General features: G+C 38.0%; 1 protein-coding gene across 1 annotated transcript in view; it reads right to left on the bottom strand.

Moving 5' to 3' along the window:
- The window catches only part of HAO1 (hydroxyacid oxidase 1), a 62,240-nt gene that overhangs the window by 33,804 nt on the left and 11,180 nt on the right, over positions 1–17,256 (bottom strand). Inside the window, 1 exon segment of the mRNA XM_017877641.1 lies at positions 691–948. Coding sequence (XP_017733130.1) covers positions 691–948 — 258 coding nt within the window.

The following is a 17,256-nucleotide window of genomic DNA, read 5'->3' as shown; positions in this document are numbered from 1 at the left end:
AAAAAAAAAAAAAAAAAAAAAAAAAAAAGATGATTGTAATCCTAAAATACTACCAGAAAAGAGATAATAATTCACTGCTTGTGAACAGGGTGAATGAATGACCTGATGAAACCATTATAGTTCAACATCAGATTATGTGATACATTGTTTTTGCTAAGATGAATGATTTGAGTGAATGAATGAATGAATCTTGACCTATGGACAAACCACAGTGAAAGGAATATTGCTGAAAGAAGAAGTAGACAATGAGGGATCAAAGATGTGGCTTTTTTTAAATCTCCATTATTTTTTCTTTCTTTAATCTTCTTAGCCTTAGCTGTTCCATGTACAATTAAAAATAAAATGTAAAGGTGGCTCTTTGACTTTAACAGAGAAATAGGGCACCAGGATGATCATAATAAACTGTTGCTTGGGCAGAATTAAGTATCTGCCATCTGTAGAACAATTCATATTTCCTAAAGCCAAAGGCCTTAATGCACTCTGGTCTGAAAACTTATTTGACTTTTGTAAGTATAGAGGCCATTTCTGTTTCTATTGTGTAGCTCAAAAAAGTGACATCTACAAAAGAGATTTGATTAGCTGAGGATTAACCAGATATTTAGCAATGATGGTATCAGTAGAATCCAGACCCTATCATTCCCAGACAAGATCCCTTTCAGCTCAGTTCAGGGCCCACATGTTCATGTTTACCTGAGTTGTGGTGGCAGCTTGAATCTGTTACGCACATCATCAAGACGGTTGCCCAGGTAAGGTGTATCCACTGTCACAAATATGGCCTTGTAGCCCGTCTTCTCTGCCCGCCGCACTAGCTTCTTGGTGACTTCTCGGTCCTTATAGATATACAGTTGCAACCAACGAAGTGCCTCAGGACCAGCTTCCGCCACTTCTTCAACTGAGGAGGTGGCCCAGGAACTCAACATCATGCCCGTTCCCAGGGACTGACAGGCTGAGAAAGAAAGGGGATAATCAAGCCAGGCCTGGCATTGCTCATCCAAGCCTTTGAATTGCAGTTGGATGGAGTAAAGACATCTAGAAGGGCAATTTGGCAATATGAAGTCAAATCTTTTAAAGAGAGAAGCAAGTCCAGTCCATACCATCTATTTCCTGATTCTACCTCCTCTGGTACAAATGGCTACTGGAGTTATTGCTGCTCAGTGTTTATTTTCCAATGATTAGAAATATACATTTCTTTCCACACTTTGTATATTGTTCCTGAAGAATAAAATGAGTCCAATAGTCAAAGGTGCCTGTAAATACAGGCAAAAAATATTAAGAACCTGAATGCCCAGCACTAGGGAATTGGTTAAACTGTAGTTCATATATAAAATGAAATGAACACACCCATTAAAATTAACATTATTGCTAGGCACGGTGGCTCACGCCTGTAATCCCAGCACTTTGGGAGGCTGAGGTGGGTGGATCACCTGAGGTCAGGAGTTCAAGACCAGCCTGAACTGTGTGGTGAAACCCTATCTCTACTAAAAAAATACAAAATTGCACATATACACCATGGAATACTATGCAGCCATAAAAAAGGATGAGTTCTTGTCCTTTGTAGGGACATGGATGCAGCTGGAAACCATCATTCTCAGCAAACTATCACAAGAACAGAAAACCAATACCACATGTTCTCACTCATAGGTAGGAATCGAACAATGAGATCACTTGGACACAGGAAGGGGAGCATCACACACCAGGTCCTATTGTTGTGGGGTGGGTAGGGGGGAGGGATAGCATTAGGAGATATACCTAATGTAAATGACGAGTTAATGGGTGCAGCACACCAACATGGCACATGTATACATATGTAACAAATCTGCATGTTGTGCACATGTACCCTAGAACTTAAAGTATAATAAAAGAAAAAAATACAAATTAACCGGGTGTGGTGGTGGGCGCCTATAGTCCCAGCTACTCAGGAGGCTGAGGCAGGAGATTCGCTTGAACCTAGGAGGCAGAGGTTGCAGTGAGCTGAGATCGTGCCATTGCGCTGCAGCCTGGGCGACAAGAGTGAAACTACATCTCAAAAAAATAATAATTAATATTATGATAATCAATTGTCTGTGTCAATATGCTAAACCATAGTGCCCAGACATTTGGTGAAACATGTCTGAATGCTGCCACGAAGGTGTTTTTTAGATGAGATTAACATTTTAATTAGTAGACTATGAGTAAAGCAGATTATCCCTCATAATGTGAGTGGGTCTTATCTATTCAGCTCAAGGCCTTAAGAATAAGTCTGTGAAGGAGAAGAAGGGGAAGGAGAAGGAGAAGGAGAAGTAGAAGGAGAAGGGGAAGGAGAAGGGGAAGAGGACTGGGAAGAGGAAGAGGAAGGGGAAGGAAGACTGCTAAGAAAAAAGAATTCTGCAAGAAACCTGCCTTCATACTGGAGCTGCAACATCTCTAGCTTGCCCACCAACTCTGTGCATTTGAACTTGCAAGCTTCCACAAGTATATGAGCCAATTCCTGAAAATATCTATCTGTAGATAGGTATTGTAGAGATAAAGATAGACAGAGATAGAGAGATAGACATATGTATGTATCTATCTGTATCTATCAAGAGAGAGAAAAAGATGAGAAACTCCAAGAAGGAGATCCTATTGATTCTGTTTCTCTGGAGAATTCTGGGTTTTACAATTATGAAATAATATAGACATAGAAAGATGTTTATAATATATAGATATATTAAGGAAAGAAAAAAGTTTACAAAATGGCATGTATTACATGATATCAAATTTGTACAATTGTACTTATTGGTAGATAAATCTAAACAAACTACATGCTAATGGTGGGTGGGAGAATTATGGGGTTAGTTTAATTTTTTTCTTCCTTTTTAATTTTAAAATTCTATCTTTCAAAATTTTATTAAATATATAGTCTACCATTTACATTGTCTTTTAAAATCTCATAAAATGTGTGTGCTAGATATCCCAAGTAGACACATCCTTTTGAGCAAAGTTGCAGTTACATTTTGGGGGGAGAGGTAGCAAGAAATGGGCAAATAAATGGAAAATTAAATAGAATTGTCTAACTAATAGTTTTACAGGGTACCTGAAGGAACACGGGTGACAGGTAGGCTTTCTTCCAAAAATTGGTAGTAAAATTAGAGTCAGCCTTAGTGGAGGAGAAACTGATATAATGTTTATATGCGTTTATATGCAATATATAAAAGAGTCAAATCTGTTATAAAGTATAAATATATAAAAGTATATTATGTAAAACTCTATTCCTCCCAGTCATTTGACTCATCTGCGTGCCCACCATGCATCAAATGGGTATAAATATAGTTGTCCAAGTGACACTCATAGGATGTTGATGGGAATCCAGTGAGTTGCTCTTTGTAAAGCTACAATGAGAAGTTAAAAAGCTTCCATGATTCTCGGGGCCAGGTGCGGTGGCTCAAGCCTGTAATCCCAGCACTTTGGGAGGCCGAGGCGGGCGGATCACGAGGTCAGGAGATCAAGACCATCCTGGCGAACACGGTGAAACCCCGTCTCTACTAAAATACAAAAAAATTAGCCGGGCATGGTGGCGGGCGCCTGTAGTCCCAGCTTCTAGGGAGGCTGAGGCAGGAGAATGGCGTGAACCCGGGAGGCAGCGGAGCTTGCAGTGAGCCGAGATCGCACCACTGCACTCCAGCCTGGGCGACAGAGCGAGACTCCGTCTCAAAAAAAAAAAAAAAAAAAAAAAAGGCTTCCATGATTCTCAAACTTTAGTAGGACAGTCCCCTGGAGGGCATGTGAAACACAGACTTCTGGGTCCCACCCACAGAGCTTCTGGTTCAGTAAGTCTGAGATGGGGCCCAAGAGCTTGCATTTCTAACCAGATGAGGCTGATGCTGGATCACACTTTAACATTTGAATAGTACCATAGCCATTAGATAGTAAAGGTCTAAGTTCAAATGTAGTAAAATGGATTTTGTGTTTGATAAATGTTAACTTGTCAATGCCTTTGAAGATGTTTTTCATACATGTTCTCCAGGTCAGTGGTTCGCTACAGAAGATCTGAGTTGGAGGTCATCATGTCTATAGATCACTAGTCTGTTCTCCCAAAGAGTGCCTTTGGGAATTTATTTTATGGGCACTCATGACCGGCAAAATATTGTTCAAAACCCACATTTTATTAAGTAACAACACAAATGAACATCGAGACCATTGTCTGATTTTCATTAAGATTTGGAAATGTGGAAAATAAATTCAGGTCACTTACTGCTGTTTGAAAGGAACATGAAGGGACATTGATTGCTTGGATCAAAATACTCTAACAATCAATTCACCTGAAAGAAATTATGTCCTGGCCAGGTTTGCTGGCTCCTGTCTGTAATCCCAGCACTTTGGGAGGCCAAGGTAGGCAGATTACTTGAAGTCAGGAGTTCAAGACAAGCCTGATCAACATGGTAAAACCCTGTCTCTACTGAAAATACAAATATTAGCTGGGCGTGGTGGCACATGCCTGTAATCCCAGTTACTCAGGAGACTGAAGCACTAGGATTGCTTGAACCCAGGAGGCAGAGGTTGCAGTGAGCCAAGATCACACCACTGCACTCCAGCCTGAGTGACAGAGCGAGACTCCCTGTCTCAAAAAAAAAAAGAAAAAAGAAAAGAAAAAAAGAAAAAAAAAATATATGTCCTGAAGAGGATGTTACCTAAGGTCACACAGAGATGAGCAACAAAGTAGGAGAACTCAGCATGGAACTCACCACTCTCCAAGGGCAATGATCTTTCTAGACTCCCTGCATGCCTAAATGACTCCCTGGTACCAAGCATAGATAAATATACTTCCTCAATATTTCAGGGCAATGACATCCAAGAGAGTAGGTTTGCCATGTGCATGAGAGACACTGCCATGCATTGGGAAGGCATGGAATCTTAGAGTCCAGTGGGAAGGTCCTCCGTATACTGGAGGTACAGAGTGTGAATGCACAAAGGAGTCTGGCAAAGAGAATCACTCAGATGACTGGGCATGTTTTTGTAGTTAATACAAAGACATCATGTAGTCTAGCAGCAGCTCTGCCAACAGGAACATCAAAATCCACAAAAGGATTCCCTTGAACTCATAAGAAATATCTACAGACACTCCACACAGATTGCTGAAATGCCACAAAACACACATAATTTCTACTTCTCTTAAACCATCTGACTTGCAGGAAGTGTCAACCCTCACAAACATTTTACCCAAATCACTTGGGTATGCATATTTAGAGAGAAGCAAGTCTGGTCCATACCATCTATTTCCTGATTCTACCTTGATACAAGTAACTGCTGGAGTTATTGCTGCTCAGTGATTATTTTCCAATAATTAAATCATACATTGCTGAAATGTTGAATTGGGATCCCCAAAATTACTCCAAGAGAATATTCCTGCATGTAGCGGGAAATATCAGAGTCTGTGCTGAGGTGTTATCATTTGAAGCTAAGATACTAGTCCTAGGAGAAAACAGAGGAGCAAACAGCTGGCTCCCTTCTCCCCAGAACAAATATGAGTGATCACTCTTATCTCAGTCCACTTGTGACTATTTACTGTGACAATGGAAAATTATTGATGAATTATATTCATTATTTTTAATACAGTTTTATGTTAGAACGAGCTAAGGGAGCCTGGGAATTTATATGGACCATTCAGAGAGGCAATAAAGAATTTGCCTATTTCTTAAGGACAGATCTGAGATGAAGTTGGTACATACCAGAATGGCAATTATGTTTGTTAAAATATTAAAATACTTACACTCCAATTGGTAAATAGCCACAGCTCTGAAGTTAATAACCCCAGCCCCTGAGTCTCTTCAATATGTCACTGTGCTTCAATGTGTCATCACTTCCTTTTCTCCCCAAGGAACCCCCAGACTTCCTCACAATCCAGCAACTTAAACATCAGCGCCTGGCAGAATGGAGGGCATCCACCCTGTTAGAGCCATAGAGACCAGCAGCTGAGTATCTCTTCCGATTGCTCAAAGTCCCGCTAAATAGTTCAAATATTACCTTTGCCTGAGAGACAAATGATAAACCCTTTGAGCTCACACTGCTCATTTTGGGATAAAAGTTACAAGCTTCAAAATTTTATAAATGACATAGCACGATCAGACTTCATCAAAAAGTTCTAATTATAGTTATCCTAGTCTACGGCTTGAAAGCACGAATGTTTTAAGCCCTTTTACTCTCCTTATCCATTGTCCACGAGGAAATTCGACTCCGCCTGCTCTCAAAAGCAGGCACTGTCTATTTGCATTTTGCAAAGGAGAGGGGTTGGCTTTCATTCTTCCTCCCAATGTGTGACTATGTATTAGACTGTAACAGAAGATTACAATGATATGTGTTGCAGTTTTACGATGCCTGGCAAAATGGAACTCACAGCTGAGGTCATATTAACATAAAGGCAAAGCCTGGCTCTTGCCCAGAATGAAGTTCCCTAATGTTGATCCAAATCTAAAAATCTTGACTTTTGTAATAGTTGGTATATCCTAAAGACGAAGTATCTAGGAGCCTACACCATCAAGCAAACACTGATCTTGTATGAAATCCCAGGACTCTCTTATCTTACTTTTACTCACTGACTCTTTTCATTGTCCTTAAGATACATCTTCAAAGATAGACACCTACACTTTTAATGTTACAGATATACTCAGACTTTATTCGTATGTTTGGCATTTATTTCTCTTCTTTAATTAAACAGTTATACATTATGCCATTGCTATAAGGAAATTGCATATGACACACACACACACATACAATCACTAAAAGGGACACTGGTCAGGTCTCAGATATTGAAGCATCAAAGATAAGGCTACGTACATAAGCTGGGAGATAAAACTTCCATTTCAGAACAATAACAGGGTAGAATGGATTGAGAGCCTGTCCTACAGTCCCAGTCTTGTCATCCATGAAGCACATTCTATCTGCACAATGGCTATAGCCACAGCTGTTCTGCCCACTTCATTGTATTGCAAGATCATCTATTGGGGCAATGTTTGTGAGCGTTTTCTGTGTAACCCCTGAAGCCATGCAATTGTAAAGGGCTAGGTGAGAGGATACCTAATGAATTTGGAAAAATAAGTCCTGGATAGCTTTGTATGTTTTTCTAATTTCGCCAAGGACCTGGATTTCTTAATGTCATTATTTATTAACCTTCTCCAAAGCCAGCTTTCCTTTGCAATTATTTTAAATCTATTTATATTTATTTTTAATTGAAAAAATAGTAATTGGACATGTTTATGGGGTAAAATGTGATGTTTTGACCTATGTATACATTGTGGACAAATTTAGACAAGCTAATGACCATATTCATCACCTCACCAACTGGTAAGGTTTGGCTCTGTGTCCCCACCCAAATCTTACTCAAATTGTAATCCCACATGTCGAGGGAGGGAACTGTAATCCCCATGTGTTGAGGGAAAAAGGTGTTTGGATCATAGGGGAGATTTCCTCCATGCTGTTTTCATGCTAGCGAGTGAGCTCACACAAGATCTGATGGTTTTATAAGGGGCTCTTCTCCCTTCACTTCACACACAGGCTCTCTTACCTGCCACCATGTAAGACATACCTGCTTTCCCTTTCACCATGATTGTAAGCTTCCTGTGGCCTCCCCAACCATGCAGAACGGTGAGCCATTAAACCTCTTTTCTTTATAAATTACTTAGTCTTGGGCAGTTCCTTATAGAAGTGTGAAAGTGGACTAATACACCAACTTATCATTTTTTTGTAGGGAGAACATTAAATATCTATTCTTTCAGTAATTTTAAAATATAAAATACATTACTATTAACTGTGATCACCATTCTGTACGATAGATCACTAAAACCTATTACTCCAGTTGCACTGAAACTTTATACAACCTTGATCAATATATCACTTTCCTCATTCTTTTCCTTCCTCTCCCAGCCTCTAGTAGCCACCTTTTTACGATCTGTTTCTGTGAGACCTACCTTTTGAGATTCCACATGTAAGTGAGATCGTATAGTATTTGTCTATCTGTTCCTGGCTTATTTCACTCAGCATAGTATCTTCCAGATTAATCCATGTTGTTACAAATAACAGAATTTTCCACTTTTTAAAGGCTGAATAGTATTTCTTTGTGTACATACACCTCATTCTTTATCCATTCATCTGTCAGTGGATACTTAGGTTGACGCCACATCTTGACTATTGTGAATAATGCTATAATGAACATAGAAGTGCAGATACCTCTTCAACATACTGATTTCAACACCTTTCAATAAATATCCAGAAGTAGAAATGCTGGATCATATGGCAATTCTATTTTTAGTTTTTTGAGGAATTGTATGAAACTAAAAATTTCTGCACAGCAAAGAAAACAACAGAATCAAGAGATAACCCAGGGATTGGGAGAAAATATTTGTAAAGCATATATCTAATGAATGCTAATATCCAAAAAAATAAGGAACTCAAACAACTCAATAGCAAGAAAACAAATAACCCAAATAAAAAATGTACAAAGCACAGGAAGAGAAACAATCAAACAGGCAACCTACAAAATTGGAGAAAATATTTGCATACTATGCATCCAACAAAGGTCTAGTATCCAGAATCTATAAGAAACTTAAACAAATCAACAAGAAAAAAACAGATAACCCCATTAAAAAGTGGGCAAAGGACATAAGCAGACACTTCTCAAAGACATAAAAGAGGCTGATAAATATATGAAAAAATGCTCATCATCTCTAAGCATCAAAGAAATGCAAATCAAAACCATAAGATATGCCATCTCATACCAGCAAAATTGCTTTTGTTAAAAAATCAAAAAATACTATGTTGGTGAGACTGTGAAGAAAAGAGAAGGCTGATATACTGCTGTAGGGAATGTAAATTAAATAAGCCACTATGGAGAGCAGTTTGGAGATTTCTCAAAGAACTGAGAGTTATTCTACCATTCGACACAGCAATCCCACTAACTGGGTATATTCCCAAAGGACAATAAATCATTCTACCAAAGAGACACATGCACCAGCATGTTCCTCACAGCACTATTCACAATAGCAAAGACATGGAATCAATCCAGGTGCCCATCAATGGTGGACTGAACTTTTTAAATGTGATACATATACACCATGGAATACTATGTAGCCATAGAAAAGAACAAAGTCATCTCCTTTGCACCAACATGGATGCAGCTGGAAATCATTATCCTAAGTGAATTTATGTAGCAACCAAATACCACATGTTGTCACTTAAAAATGGAATCTGAACATTGGATACACATGGTCATAAAAATGGGAACAATAGATGCTGGGGAATACAACACTGGGGTTGGGAGGGGGAAAAGGGCTGAAAAAAACTACCTGTTGGGAACTATGCTCACTACCTAGGTGATGGATTCATTTGGACTCCAAACCTCAGCATCATGCAATATACCTTTGTAACAAACCTGCACATGTACTCCCTAATTCTAAAATAAAAGTTGAAAAAAGAAAATAAAAATGGGCAAAAGATCTGAACAGACTTTTCTCAAAAAAAGAGATATAAATGGCCAATAGACATAATGAAAGAAGCTCAGTATCATTAATCATAAGGAAAATTTAAATTAAAATCATAATGAAGTATCACCTCCAACTGTTAGAATGGTTATTATCAAAAACACCAATGATAAGAAGTGTTGGCGAGGATGCAAAGAAAAGGGAACCCTTGTGGAGAAAAGGGAACCCACTGATGGCAAGAAAGTAAGTTAGTACAGCCATTTTGAAAACCAGTATGGAGATTCTTCTACAATGATTTTGATGCTCAAGAGACACATTCCTCTTTTCCCTTGCAAATATAGTGTCCAATGCTCAATACCTTTATGGAGAAAGCTCCTAAAGGAGAGTGGAATCTTCTCCAGGTCCAAGAACTCCCTGTGGGGACCTATATAGGGAGAGAATATCTAAGGAGGTAATTTCTGCATTCCCAGGGTACACATTACTTTGGAGAGCCTGGAACAAATAATCCAAGAAGTGCAAAAAGAACATGCTTTTCCCTATCCCCACCCTAATCTGTTTACAAATTTCCATGAGGGGAACTGCAGAGTGAGTCTAAAGGGCTGGCAGCACTTGCATAATCCAAACATCAATCAATAATACTTGGAAGAAAAATTGTAAAATTCTCAGTATATGTTTTTGGTTTCTCTACTCTTCCATTTGCAATGTAACTATAAATATAATAATAAAAATAAGTGAGATTAATATCCTTGTTTACTATCATCCATTCCCCCGCTCCATCTCAAAAAATGAGCTACGGCCAGTGGCATGATTTCTGTTTTACGGAATAAAAGTTAATCTCAGACCCACCCATAATGAAGATTCCTATTAGAGTTAAATCACATGTCCTAGGGTGGAAAAATGCCACAAGGGTCTGCAATAACCTGACGTAAGGTAAGTGTAGATCGACCTTTCTAAACTGCCATTCAATAGAGGGTTGGAAAATTTCCTATACTATGGAACCTATAATCAACTGCTGAGATTAAAAAGAACTCATCAGGTATGAATGCAGCTACCTCTGGAGTTGACACAAATCCTAAACTCCAATGTACAGTGATTTAAATAAGCTAGGACAGGTAAATAGCTTTGGAAAACAGCATAAACTGGCAGTGTTCTCCCTGTGGCTGAGAAATGCAATTGTTCTTCTAGAGCTTGGCAGAGTTTTGTTTTGTTTTGTTTGTCACATCAAGCCTTAACGAAAACATTTATTTCTGATCCAGGTAATCTGGATGTGAAGAAGCAAAAATAGGAAATCCATTGTATACATAAATTTTAGGGGCCTGGATACTAAGCCTGCCCATCCCAGGTTTTTATCAAAGACTACTGTGAACACATCTCTCAGTTATCTAGAGTCTCCTTGTGACTTCTCACTCATTTCAGGCAGTGATTCTAAACTTGACAGGCTCTCAAAAGACCTTGAGGGTCTTCAGAAGGGAACAATATCCATCTACATCTAATACTGTTCATGTTTGAAGAACTGAACCATGCCTTTGACTTGGAACCAACAGGAACTTTCATCCCAGGCTCTGACCAGGGCTTCTCAAGCTTTGAGGTGTATAGGAATCACACAGGTATGTTAACAAAATTCAGTTTCTGACTCAATAGGTCTGTAGTGGGACCTAAGATTTGCATTTCTAACAAGCTCCAGAGTCCTGCTGACGCTATTGTTCCAAGGACTATGCTTTGAGAACCTTGAGGTAGATATTTTCTTTCAAAAGGACTCATCCAAATTAGTAGAATATGTGTGATGTCCTGAGCAAAGTTGGGGCTCATTGAAAATGAAAGGGAAAGATGGAGCAATGGCAGTGAAGTTGGTAGTGGTTGTCACATGGTTTGCCAATGCCAGCCATGCCTTGCTGATAAATCACCTTTCTTCTCTGCTGGCACCCTCTGGAGAGGGACACAGGTATATGTGCCACATTTTTTAATGCATTCTTCTCTTACTAGTTTTAAAGCCAAGGAATTAAACTGTGTTCGCATGATGGCCCCTCAGTACACTTAACCGTTATCCCATGATTTGGGTTTGTTTGCTTGTTTGTTTGTTTTAGCTCACTTCTCTGGGATTTATCCAGCTTTCTAGATCTCAGATCAGAAGTGGAAGTGAATGGCAAATAAAAATAAAATGGTACAAGATGAAGAAGACGAGAGCGCTTACTCAAAGCTGAGAAAACACAATTTACCAATTATAAAATAGTTTCCAAATGTTTAATGTCAGGTTCAACAATCTTACACACAGAAATAAGATGATGAACCATCAAGCAAAACTAAAGTTTGTCATGCTGGGCTTGATGAGGAAGGGAATTATAATATATTTGAGAATGATGCTCATCCACGGCCACTACCACCACCACAAAACAACAATGGAGGGAAATAGAAAATATTAGTTATTGATGAGAGTTAATTATTTGGAAAATTAATTCATGTGGGACTAATCATATACCAAGATTCAAACAGAACAATTAGCAACGTGTTACTTTAGATCCAAATAATTTCTTTGAAAATAACTCTCTTTTATGGGAAGGCAGAGTCGAGTTTCCAAAATTATGGTTTTAAGGAAAAAGAGGAAAGAGGAAGCAAAAAAGGGTAATATGTTCAAAGGGCCTAAAGTGTTGGGGTTTTCTTAGGTGCATTTGATTAAAAAGCTCCTACAAAACTTAGTCATCAAAACAGCTGCACTGAAAATAATTTTGTTGAGAAAATGCATTTTGTCATCTGCACAGGAAGTCATTACGTAATGGGGAAAATATGCAATGACCAAGTACCAAGCAGTTGTGTGGTTCTAAACTCAGGGCCTGTCATAGTGAAGTGATTGTATAACTGTGCACCATAATGTCCATTGAGTGTGTCATCCTGTCTTCACAGAGAAGCTACCATCATATAGATCTTCACAGAGGATCTACCGTGGTATAGACGCAATCAACACTGTTTCATGAATGTCTAAAATTACAATTGAGATTAACCAGAAAAATAAAGTTCTGAAGTCAGTGATCTAAAAGAAGAACAAACCTTCAACTACAATTATGCTTGAAATACTTAAAAGTTGTCAAACAAATCTTAATTTACAATTTATAGAGCTGAACAAATTTAAACACTGCCAAGAAAGACCAGGAAACCAGACTTAATCTTTCCAGTGCTTTCATCATGGTCCACTGAACGAATCTGGAGCTATATAATCTTGAGTGATCACACTGCCACTATACCTCTAGATCTCTTTTTTACTGTATGAAAATATTTGCAAGGAACAATTAGTCCCAGTGACATCTTAGCTCTCCCTTCCTTGTTTTCACTGTATTTCTAGAGCAGAACTCTGCATTAGACTAAAACATTAACTCTACTGTAGTGATTCCTGTGTTATTATTCTGTCATTTTACTGAATTGTCAAGTCTTGGCATAAATGGCAGATCATATGGAGACCACAACACAGTGATAGGCCCTTTAACAATGGTTTTAAGGAGTATTGAGTTTGCGCACAACAACTTCAACCAACCTCCCAGTATTTAACAACTTCAGTGTTGGGATACACACGTGAGCCTCTGACTCTTTTCACTGTCACATTTTAATGTCATCAGGTACATTAATAATTCCAAGAAGAAGCAATCTCATGCTCTCAACAAAACCACCCAATAGCTTAAATTTTGGTGCAAAATCCTAGAAATCATACCATTTGATGACTGTCTTTAATATGGCTAGATTCTAATTTTTAATAGGTGTTTTAATTAACAATCTTGTTTCATTGCAAAGTGATTTTAACACTGAAGTCACTGTTTATATGAAAATACTTTATACAATGAAGTATATATTTTACAATGAATTATACAATGAAAATACAGTGAATTACACATTTTAGTATATGTATATATATATATATGAAATGTCCATAATCTTTTAGTACATATATAAGCATATGTAATATGGATGTGTGTTTGTGTGTGCGTGTGTGTGAGTGCTTACACATAGAAAGAGCATGTCACTGACTTTTTATTGTTAGAAAAGCAAGTCTAAATCATAAAATTTGGTTACACTTTAGAGTGAAACAGACTTCGATTCAAACCCCATCACCATTACTGGCACTAGGCCTTGGTCAAGGGCTTCCTTCTTCTCCACTGTCAAACAGAATGAGAATTACTTCACAGGCCTATGGTAAGGATTAATCACAAGAACATAAAGTCCAAGCATTGCACCTGATACATGACAGGCACTCCACTTCAGAAAGAGTAAAAATTTTCCTTAAAGCAAGTCCAGTGCTTTGCCTGGATTAGGTAAAATTGAGAATAATGGGGATACTTTCCTAGTAGGTATGCTGAAACATATATCTAGTCAGTCACCTAGCACAACACATAAATATATAAATCAATAAAGCTTTCAAAAAATACATCGTTTGGGTTTGGAGCAAAGGAAATGACAATTTTTCCTGTTGAATGGTCTTTCACTCAATGTTAAGGTTGATCACTTAATCTTGGAAAATCCAGAAAATTCAACAGCTAAAACTCTCACCTACACCCTAATGCAGTCATCTGGGGTCTGTGTGGCTCTTTGTATTACTCTGCAATCTGTTCCACCTGCATCTTAATAGGTGGTCAAGTCATAGCTGAGTCCCAAAACTTCACTTTGGAATGTTCTGGCCTTTTAGGCTCAAAAAAAAAGTGTTTAGATTTAATGGTTTTATGGCCCATCAAATCCTGTGTGGTAGCCTCTAATTGCATCCAGGGGCTGGAATTTCTTTTAACCCCCCCACCTTTTTTTTTTTTTTTTTTTTGACAGTTTAATAAGAATTTGCTAATATGCTGAGCATTCCTGGAACGCATTAGGTAGGTTTTAATTTTTCTTGATATGAGGTCCCAGCACTCCCTCATGTGGCACTTGCCCACATGACAAGTCAGAAGCAAAAGGATAAATGAATATTTAATCATTTTTTCTCTTTCTTTTTGATTTCTCATGTTTAAAGGGAGAAAAAACCATCTCAAGCAGCTCCATGAAAGATGAAGGAAAATATTATTACAGCTACTGTGCAAAAAACCTGAGAGGTTTCCATGATAATGTTCTTAAAGCACCAAGTGGTATAGTAAGCATTTTATTAATTGGATATTTGAGAAGTCAGAGATTTCAGAGATAATCTACTTATCCTGGAAGACAAAAATTTAGCCTAATGATGCTACCTATTTTATATGTGTTAGCATTTATGTTTATTATTGCTATTTCCTTCAATATGTTAAATATTCATAGAAATAATTTTGTATTCTTCTTTAAAGAATATAAAGAAAAAATTTCAAAAACATAAATAAAAATTATCTGCTAGAGTTTCAAATGGATGTGCCATTATAAGTAGAAGCACTTATAAAACAGCTTAAATATTATGAGATTTACAACTATTAAAAGGTTGATTAAGTAATCTATTGAATCAAATTTTTTATTCATAACACAGTACGTGAAAACTGCCCTCCATTCAGTATTTTCAGATATTTTCTTCCACTTTAAAAGACTTCTTAGAATTTTATTTTTTGTTCGATTGTACTTCATGACCCATTGTTTATGCTCCCAAATTTTGCAAAAAGCGAGTATTTCCTAATTAATTTCACTTTCTGTGGCTTGCTTTATCTATTCAAAGTTAAAAAGATAAAACAATAAAATATAGGATGTTTGCAACAAATATTTTAAGATGATAGCATGGTGCTTGCCTTAGGATTCTTGCTATAGTTAATGACACTTGAAAATACCAGTAACGGAGCAGGATGTTATAGGTAGCACTGCCTACGTGATTAATAACTGGAGCAAGGCATTTAACCTTTCTAAGCCTTGATTTCCACATCCACAGGAGTTGGAGAAAGTTTCTTAGGGTTTTGCACTCACACATTTTAAGATGGTGGTAAGGATAGGTGAGTAAACAATAAAGTCAAATTGCGTGGCACGTACTAATTGCTCTAGAAATGCTGGTGATCATCATTTTTCACACGACTTTGAAGTATCACTTTCGGAGTTTATGCAACATTTATTAAATACATGTTTATGTTTTTAGCAATGGTCAGAGATAGTTACATATCTTGTTCCTCTCCTATAGACCAAGAATATACTTTGAGAAATGGACATCAAATGCACTCAAATGCTCACTGCCTCATCTAAACCCTCCAGGGCTGACACAGTTCTGTGGAAAGAAGTGGCCTGACATAAAGTGCATCTAAAACCTCAAGGGCTGACATAAAGTGTAAATTTCAGAAGTGTTAGAAAAGGTAGCTCTATACTTTCAATTGTCTCTCTTTTTGCATTTGATAAAATTTTAAATGGGATCAAAATCATTTATTTGTATACTGAAAATATTGCAAAGATCATCCTCCACTTCTATGCCAATTTTCTGGGTTTTGTTTTGGAGATTTTGTTGTGAACGTTTTTTCTTGTGTGTGTTTCTTTTTTTTTTTTTTTTTTTTTTTTTTTTTTTTTACCAGCAGAACTATTTAAAGAACTTTTCTTTTGAACGCCAAAATGCAACACAAGTAGCTGCATGCTCAGTGTCACACCTAAGTTCTGTAAGATCCCTGGGAACAACCCCAGCCTCCTTGGGGCGTGGCATTCAAACCACTGGTCTTGCTCAAGTAGCTCACTTTATCAATGAAGAAACGTAATCCTAGAGAGTGAAAATGACCTGCCACAGAAATAAAACTAGTTCATGGTAAATTTCCACATAAATCAGATGTCCCAGATGGACAGCCCAGGGGACACTTGTAGCCCACAAAAGTATTTACTTTGGCCCACACATTGTTGCCCCAAACAGTGTTTTAGGGAATTTTGATTTATTTGCCCACATTTAAAAACCAGGAGATTGTACATAGAAATCAAGATTTCTGGCTTCTCTTAAAATTTTGGAAGATTTGGCAGCCCCACATCCCTGCTCCCTTGGGTCGTCAAGAGCTAAGATGTGGCTGCCCCCTTCTGATAGAACATGAAATCTCAGATTCGCTGCAGTCTCCACCCAGGGGCTTGCACTGTTGTTTCGTTTATTTGTGTGTTTGTTTGTTTGTTTCAGTTTCATCTTTTTTTGGACATTTACATTACAAGCCTGGCTCCTAACGGTACCCTTTTTTCCCAAGGTTTCTGCATAAAGCTTAAAATAAAATATTTTAGCAAAGAAAAGAACAATTTTATTTCCACTAAGATGTAAATGGAATATTCTTTACTGAAAGTGAGTTTTTGTGTGTGAAAGATAAAGATTTTGGGGACTTTGGGCTCTGAGGGCCAAATAAAGATAGTATATAAGCATTTCTAGCATTTATTTCATGAATCCTCACAAGAATTCCTACAGGTGAGAGCTCTGATTGAGCAAACATACAGGACATCTATGATTTGTTGTTTATCTGAAATTCAAACACAATGGGCCCTCTGTGTTTTATTTGGTAACCTTGTATTCATCATCATTTTGAAAATGAAAAATGTATAGCTTCATTGGTCACTCTACAACCATGCAGCAGTGTAAAAGAGTAGAGTTCAGGCCAGGCGCAGTGGCTCACGCGTGTAATCCCAGCACTTTGGGAGGCAGATCTTGAGGTCAGGAGATCAAGACTATCCTGGCCAACATGGTGAAACCCTGTCTCCACTAAAATACAAAAAATTAGCCAGCCGTGGTGGTGCGCACCTGTAGTCTCAGCTACCCAGGAGACTGAGGTAGGGGAATCGCTTGAACCTGGGACCCAAAGGTTGCAGTGAGCCGAGATAGCACCACTGCACTCCAGCCTGGTGATAGAGCAAGACTCCGTCTCAAAAAAAAAGAGTCAAATTTAGTCCTCAGTCCCAGTTAATAAGGTGG

The sequence above is a fragment of the Rhinopithecus bieti genome, unplaced genomic scaffold (assembly GCF_001698545.2).
Source record: "Rhinopithecus bieti isolate Rb0 unplaced genomic scaffold, ASM169854v2 scaffold_65, whole genome shotgun sequence".
NCBI classification, from domain to species: domain Eukaryota; kingdom Metazoa; phylum Chordata; class Mammalia; order Primates; family Cercopithecidae; genus Rhinopithecus; species Rhinopithecus bieti.
Note: the sequence above shows the minus strand (reverse complement) of the source record. Positions and strands in the feature narration are given on the sequence as shown.